The sequence below is a fragment of the Propithecus coquereli genome, unplaced genomic scaffold (genome assembly GCF_000956105.1).
Source record: "Propithecus coquereli isolate 6110/MARCELLA unplaced genomic scaffold, Pcoq_1.0 Scaffold533, whole genome shotgun sequence".
In the NCBI taxonomy this organism is placed as follows: domain Eukaryota; kingdom Metazoa; phylum Chordata; class Mammalia; order Primates; family Indriidae; genus Propithecus; species Propithecus coquereli.
Genome location: NW_012151208.1, coordinates 1,587,232 through 1,595,440, shown reverse-complemented (window position 1 = coordinate 1,595,440; position 8,209 = coordinate 1,587,232). Strand labels below are relative to the sequence as shown.

At 40.9% G+C, this 8,209-nt stretch overlaps 1 protein-coding gene across 1 annotated transcript in view; it reads right to left on the bottom strand.

Annotated features, from left to right (window-relative positions):
• The window catches only part of CFAP61 (cilia and flagella associated protein 61), a 255,956-nt gene that overhangs the window by 225,828 nt on the left and 21,919 nt on the right, over positions 1 to 8,209 (bottom strand). Inside the window, exon 6 of the mRNA XM_012657219.1 lies at positions 690 to 825. Within this exon, the coding sequence (XP_012512673.1) occupies positions 690 to 825 (136 nt within the window). The remainder of the gene's footprint in view (positions 1 to 689; positions 826 to 8,209) is intronic.

Below are 8,209 nucleotides of genomic sequence, written 5' to 3'. Positions count from 1 at the left end.
GCCTCGGCCTCCCAGAGTGCTAGGATTACAGGCATGAGCCACCGCGCCCAGCCACACTCAAGTATTTAGAGGTAAAGGGGCATTATGTCTGCAACTTACTCTCAAATGGTTCAGAAATAATTTATATGTGTGTGTGTTTGTGTGTGTGTGTGTGTAGATAAATTAGAGAAAGCAAGCAAGTGAATGATAAAGCAATGGAGTAAAATGTTAACATTTGGGTACTTAAAAACTTTCTATAAGTGTGAAACTATGTCAAAACAAAAAGTTGAACAAATTAATCACTTTCCAAGTCAAATAAAATCCATCTGTCAGCAGAACACTGGCTTGTGATCTCTGATGTCTAGATCTCGGGATCCTCAGGAATCCCCTTACACATCCCTGGAGGATCTTTTCCTTTCCCCTAACTCTAATCCCTACCTCTAGGAATAGGGCAAAGACTCTACAGCAGCCTGGGTGTCTGAAAGGACCTCACAAAAGAAAGCCTAAAGCCAATAACACTGGGGAGAGGGGTGATGCCAAGGCTGAGAAGCTGGCCTGGTGTGCCACCCAGAAGGGGTGGGGGAGGGGAAGGAGACAGGGAATGGGGAGGGGATGGTAGCTCTAGGGGTGCTCTGCAAAACCAGGAGCAGCATCACTCATTTCTCTCATTTCTCTCACTAAGTGTATCCCCTGGTGGATCAGTCACCAACCTCACACACAACAGCATGGTTCTCTTCGTCTTGGGCCTCTATTAGTTCAGCCAGGAAGTATTCGCCATAAGTTTCCTTCAGAACTGTTGTGTCGTAGTGCATAAATACTGGCATGAGGTCATCGTGATCTTCCACCCTGTTTAATCGAAAGGCTTAAGTTCAGTGTTCATTCATTCATTTGTTCCTTCAACAGAGCCGCTACTATATGCCAGACCCTGTTCTAAGTGCCAGGGATATAGGGACATAGCAACACTCTCATGGAATGAATTTCATTCTAATAGGAGAAATAGACAATAAAAATGTAAGAAATTTAAATAATTCTCAAATATTTCAAATAGTGATACATCCTTCGGGATGGAGAATGAAAGGATCAAGTGGTCAGGAAGGACCTCTGTGAGGAGGGACACCTGAGCTAAGAATTGAATGAACAGAAGGGGAGGAAGGTATTTTGAAACCTGAAAATTGAACATTCCAGGCATCAGGAACACAATCAGCATGTTTTGGTATGGAGTGTCAAGTAGCATTTGTTATGGGCCAAAGGACAAGAAGCTGGGGGCAGCATTTCCCAAGGGTGTTCCAAGGAACACTACTTCTATGATATTGTCCCCAGAATCCCCCTATCAAAGAGTTCCAATACCTAAAAACGATAACCTACTACAGGCTCCCTCCTGGAGTGTCACAGTTACATATGAAAGACTCTGAGAAGCACTACAATAAACAATACTTAACCTTGTTTATGAATTTCTCAAACACTGGTGCATGGTACCCTTTATTTCTGAGACTCTACTACACTTTTTTTTCCCATGGAGAGGAAAACGCTGGTGAGGGTAATGAAGCTCTGCTCACCATCCTGGGGACATCTACCTTGACTTCCATTCTCAGGACTATTTACAGCAACCTGGACAACTAGCGGAGGGGGGGGAGCAAGAATCTGATTTATTGAAGCATGTGATGCTGGCTCTTGGACTCCATTTTGCTACCATATTTAACATTCTTTTCTTTTTAGTACACTCTTTGGTAAATTTAGTGTCCTATTTTACCTATCTGGGTTGTTCTTATACTTTTTTCCTGCTACTTTCCCTGTTCCAGATCTGTATTATTTTTTTCTTCTAATATATCTGATTTGGCTACTAACCTTTATTTTCCCCCAACTTTATTTCATTACTCTGCCATCTTCATCATCCCATTTTATTTTCTAGTATGTTCTCTTTGACATTAGTAGCAGCTCCATTTATTGAATGATCAGTCTGTATATCAAGCTCACAGCTGTAGCCAGATGATCTCTGTTGCTGTACGTCTCATAGCAATCCTGAGAGGGAGGCATTGCCATCTTCACTTTACAGATGGAGGAAAGCAAGGCTCATGGGGATGAGGAATGCTTTGCCTGAGATGACAAAAATAGTTGGCAGCAGAGCCATGATATGCGCTTTGGTTTGCTGACATAAGCCCTGCCTTCACACACTATGCTAAGCTGACAATACACTTCAAAAGCCTTCCTTTATCTTGACACTTCTTTTGAAAATTCATAGCAGGAAGTAAAACAGTTGAGAGGGGAGTCCTTGGCTTGGGGGCCAGAGGTCATCGTCCAGCCAGCCCTGCCGCCACTCCTCCAACTCCTGCAGGAACAATTCCCTGATCCTGTCATAGCCCTGCTCCCTGAACCCAAACGCTTTAAACTGGATGACCCCATGCACTCTGGATGAAAATCTCCACCTGCTCTCAGGATCAAACCTTCATCTCTGGTGACACAGGCATAACTGTTGGAATGATGCTGGTTTTTCATCAACAACAAAAAGTATCTTGATGGAAGAAGTACATATATTTGAAAAACCAGGTCTCTGCTCTATGAAACCTCACAGCTAAGGAGAGGGATGGCCAACAGACCATGGTACAAGGAAGAAAAAACACAGAAGATAATAGCCAGGGGCAACCTTCCCCCAAACTCCCCAGCTTGAATCTTATTGTTAACCTCTTGTCAACCCTCTCTGGAAGGAGAGATAGCAGGGCGTCCTTATCCAGACAACCAGTTTTTATTTTTTTATTTTTTACTATCAACCTGGCTCTGATGTCATCACCACTGAACCTTCTTTTTTTTCTTTAATGGTGAAGTACTGATAGCTTATTTCTTTTTATTTCAAAGTATTATGGGGGTACGAACATTTTGGTTACATATAATGTCTTTGCCTCACCCAAGCCAGGGCTACAAGCATGCCCTTCCCTCATACAGTGCACTCCACACCCATTAGTTGTAATTTTACCCACCCCCACTACCCTCCTCCTACCTGACCAACACCCAGTGAATCTTACTACCATGTGAGCACCTTAGTGTTGATCACTTAGTACCAATTTGATGGCAAGTACATGTGGTGCTTGATTTTCCCATTCTTGGGATACCTCACTTCAAAGGATGGGCTCAAGCTCTATCCAGGAGAATATAAGAGGTGCTAGTTCACCATTGTTTTTTGTAGTTGAGTAGTATTCCATGGTATACATATCCCACATTTTATTAATCCACTCATTTATTAATGGACACTTGCGTTGTTTCCACATCTTTGCAATTGTGAATTGTGCTGCCATAAACATTCGAGTGTAGATGTCTTTATTACACAATGTCTTTTTTTCCTTTGGGTAGATGCCTAGTAGTGGGATTGCTAGATCAAAGGGTATTTCTATTTTTAGCTCTTTGAGATATCTCCAAATTACTCTCCACAGGGGTTGTACTAATTTGCAGTCCCACCAGCAGTGTAAGAGTATTCCTATCTCTTCACATCCACATCAGCATTTCTTGTTTTGGGACTTTTTGATAAAGGCCATTCTCACTGGAGTTAGGTGATATCTCATTGTGGTTTTGATTTGCATTTCCCTAATGATTAGAGATGTTGAGCACTTTTTATATGTTTGCTGGCCATTATTCTGTCTTCTTTTGAAAAGTTTCTGTTCATGTCCTTTGCCCATTTATTGATGGGGTTGTTCGATTTTTTCTTGTTAATTTTCTTAAGTTCTGTATAGATTCTTGTTATCAGCCCTTCATCAGATGTGTGGAATGCAAATATTTTCTCCGCTGAACAGTCTTATTCTGCTATGCCAGGGCATCAGTGGGAATCTCTAGTGATGAGACTAAAACAGGGAGCCAGGAATAAACACCGATCGTTTTTAGAATGCACATGATTGTACTTCTGATGCTGCAGTCATTTCTCAAGCTATTTCAGCCCTGCACTAATTTTTAAAAAGGAGGCCTTGACCACTTGTCTAGCTATTGTTGTATATATGTGCTTACTTTGAGCATTATCATTGGTCACCTGCGGTCAGGTATACCAAGACTCCACCAGAAGCGCATCAAAGTCTTATGGTGCTCTTTTGAAAAGATTAGAGAAGAAAATTATACCACATAGCAGTCACAGCCTGAGCTGGGAGCCGGACTGCCTGGGTCTGGATCCTGCTTCTGCCTTGTCCTAGCTATGACCTTGGGCATAGTACTTTACCTCTCTACACCATGGTTTTCTCATGTGTCATAAAAATGATAATGTTAAGATAAGAATATAAGTGTTATTGTTGTTATCATTATTACTTAGGTAGAAAAGACCCAAAAGAACAATTGGAGAACATCTATAATCAGTGGGCATAATGATAGCTTCTTACTACAGAAGCTTGAATCGCGGCACTTGTTTCCCATCGGCTACTACAGGTATAAACTCTGTGATTCCATCCACTATCACTAATCTTAAAACTCTGCTTGTTTTTGTTTATTTTTTATCCCAATAGGTAAGCACCAAACAAGTACTTAAAAAAAATTTTTTTTTTGAGACAGGCTCTTGCTACATTGCTACATTGCCTAGGCTGGAATGCAGTGGCTACGCACAGGCACAATCATAGCTCAGAGCAGCCTCAAACTCCTGGCCTCAAGTGATCCTCCTGCCTCAGTGTCCTGAGTAGCTGAGACTACAGGCACACCACTGTACCCAAAACTCTGCTTTCTTTACTCAAAAACTTTTGCAAACTCCCCACTGTTTTGGAAATGGGCACAAGGTCCTTTGCCTCCATCTTTCCACCCTCTTCACCAACAATGACATGAGTTGATCTACTTATTATCTACTTATTATCCTTAAAAGGAGACTTCACCATCTTCCCTCCTTGCCACCTCTATTCCTATCCAGCACTCTGACCACTTTGCCTGCCCCAAATCCCAGCATCCTTCAAGGCTCACCTGCACTCCACACCCCTCAATGACTCTTCCCTCCCACCTTCCCTTCCCAGGAATCCAATGAGAGGATCATCATTGGATCCATATTGTCCAGTTCAAGTGTTAATTTCTTATGGCAAGGTGTGGCATTTTCCCAACTAGGTAATATGCTCTTTGGGCGCCCAGATGGAGTTGTACAGTGGTTCTGTAGCATGCTACCCAACAGTGACAGCCAACACGGATCAGGCCCTTACCTGTGCTGGGACCTTGCCAGAGGCCCTACATACACTGACAGCACCAAGGGGCACAATTGCTAAGTTTGGGGGTGTGCACCTAGGAAGTCTGAAGCCAGAGTCCCATGCTGGTGGCTCCACAGCACCTCTACTTAGCCTTCTGACTCTACTGATTTAGAAACTGGCAAAGTCACTTCAACGCTAAGCCTTGGTTTTCTAATCTACAAAAGGAGTGGCGACAAGAATAGCTATGAAGATGCAATGCGGTGACATAAACCAATGCTCTTAAGCTCACTCTCTGGTGCGTAGTAAGCCCTCAGCAAGTGTCTGCTCTCCACAAGAGCCCTCAGAACCTCAGTCAAAAGAGCCTAGAATATTCCACTGACTTTCAGGAACAAGTCACTTTCCCACTTAACCTGCCAAAAGGGTGTTGCCAACAGGAGGTGGCTTTTCTCTGTAAGAAGAGTCCCTGATGATACTGGCTTAAAAAAAAAAAAGATTCTAGGAGAAGAAAATACCCAATAAATCCATGTTCAAACATTTTGCCAAAAATAAAAGGTTGCATCAATATTTATTAAAATTTTAAATAACAGAAAAATAATTCAATATCCTAATCATTTCAAATGAATCAAGACATCAATCACACAAAATCAACTGTGTACCCTGGGCTTTTATTTATATGATAGACACAAAAATATTACTCTACGGATATAAAAATCAGGAACAAAGGTTCAGAGAGACAAGGCTCCAGGCCAAATCATGAGCCCTCAGCAGCCCATTAACAAAGTTATCTGTAATCATACTTCAATACTAGTTCTTCTGGGAAAAATAAGAAAAAAACATCCAAATCTTGGAGTTCTGAAGAGACTCTCCCTTAAGCTTTTTCCCAAAATGGATAAAGAGGAACTTGTTCTGCTAAATGCATTCCTTGGGGTAATTGATAATTTATGATCTCGCATCAGCCCAAGAGCTAATGATAAAGTATGACATCAGCCTCACATAGTCTCAAATGGCATATGACAAAGTCCAGCCCTACAGAAACAAAACACCCCAGCTATGGGAAACAATTCATGCAGTAAAATGTTTAAACGTAAGCATTCTGAGTAAGGCAATGAGCGCAGCCTCGGATGCACAGAAAGCCACATCTGTCTGTGAGTTTGGCACCAGAGCCACGTACCTGGCACGAATGTGCAGCACAGCATTCCAATGGTGATGACTACGCAAGGGTTATAGTTCATCAATACAAAGTGCAATGGAAATAGAACAATTCTCTAAAGAGCAAAGTTCCTTTACATCTTCCATTCAGAATGTGGCTTGGAGGGAGCGATATATTTGTTAATGTAATCCATTATAGAATATTTTATTTCAACTTGTTTAGAGGAAACAAAAGTTCCATCTCATAAAGACTTATTGATCCCTCAGGCACCCAAATACCCATTAGATTCTGAAAACTCTGCCAGACGAAAATGGAGATGAATCTAAACATTAAGAAAATCAACAGCCGCTCAAGGACATCTCACTTGGGGAATGGGTATCTTCTAACCCCAGGAGATGGCAAAGCTAAGGATGACCTGGTGGCTCTCACTGGCTTCCTGGAAGGTGAGAAGAAGAAAGAACAAACTCACTCATCATTTCTACTATGTCAGTTAGCTGGGCTTTCCAAGCATATGTGGTACCCGGGACCTCACGGAACTCTTCCTAACAGCCTGGTGACATGTAGATCCTAAGATTACTTCATTACCTCAGCATCCCGACTGCTCTACCATATAATTACAATCCTAGTGGAAAACCAGTAGGCCAGCTTCCCCTGAGTCAGGGAGGTGTGCATCATTTCCTCGCCAGCAAAGAAACCATTGCGAAGTCACAAATGGAAAGTTCAAACTTAAGTGTAACAGCAGCAGCAGCAGCAGCAGCAGCAGTAGCAAGCCACCTTGGCATTAGAATATTGGCACAGCCTTCTTTTTCCTGTCTGGCGGTATTTTCCATATCCAGAGAGGATTTGCATTTCATTAGATAGATTTAAAAATGGCCATTGAAAAAGTAATTCTGTTATCATTTCAAATGCCATAAATATATTTCTTCAAACCTGTATGTGTGTACCTATTTTAAGAGACCAGCAAAGAAAGAAAAACAACATAGAGAATCCAATTTAGTGGTAGTACTAAAGAACGCAGTGTGTTCTGGTTAAACCAACATTTTACCAACATGGGTAGGAGATCCTACAGTTGGCACAGACCAGATTTTATATTCAGATGTGTAAAACAAAGCACCTTTTTCTTTCCAAGATCTCTTGTGCCCTCTAGCGGTCTCTTTTAAGAAAATCAAATCCATCATTTCTAAACTCTACGCAGTATTTCATTGCAGAACTTTAAAATGGGTTTTACAAGAAAAGGTGAGACTGCAGGTCAAAGAAAACAAGACAAAGACCAAAATAACACCATTTTCAATTGCCAAATAAACTAGAACAGAAAGAATACAACTGGACACTGAATTCTTGCATAGAGGAAAATCTTGAGACTAAACAACTTTGGGACTTATTTGATATTGTGAACCCTAACAATGTAAAAATAATGCTATTATTAAGGTCAGAAAGAAGGTAGGAAGTAGGAAGAAAAAAATAAAGTGGGTTTTAGAGACATTTATCTTCTAGTCCTTGGAAAATGTCATGTTTTTAAAAATTATGAAGGAATTTAAGCCCAAATGCTCCATGTGCTGTGACTTCACACGTAAGGCCAATAAAAGGCTCCACCATTTATACGCCAGGATCTGATCCAAAAGTCTGTCTTGGTACACCACTGGTGAAATTCTGTAATTGTTCTACCCCTTCTTTTTGAATGTTTTAGGATATTTATAACTTGAATATCAGAATGTCTATTCATATGAAATTGCTCAGAAGTCAAATTTACATGGATTTTTAAAAAGGGTGAGACTATCAAATGCTTCATAAAAATAATTTCCTTAAAAGGCAAAAAGTTCATATTTAAAAACTGTCAACTTTATGTTTTAAAGAACTAATTTTTCTTTCTTCTATTTTAAAAAGCAATAGTGTTGAGCCAATTTGGTTAGTCACCATTATCAGCAAAAGTATTGCATTAAGGGAAATTTTA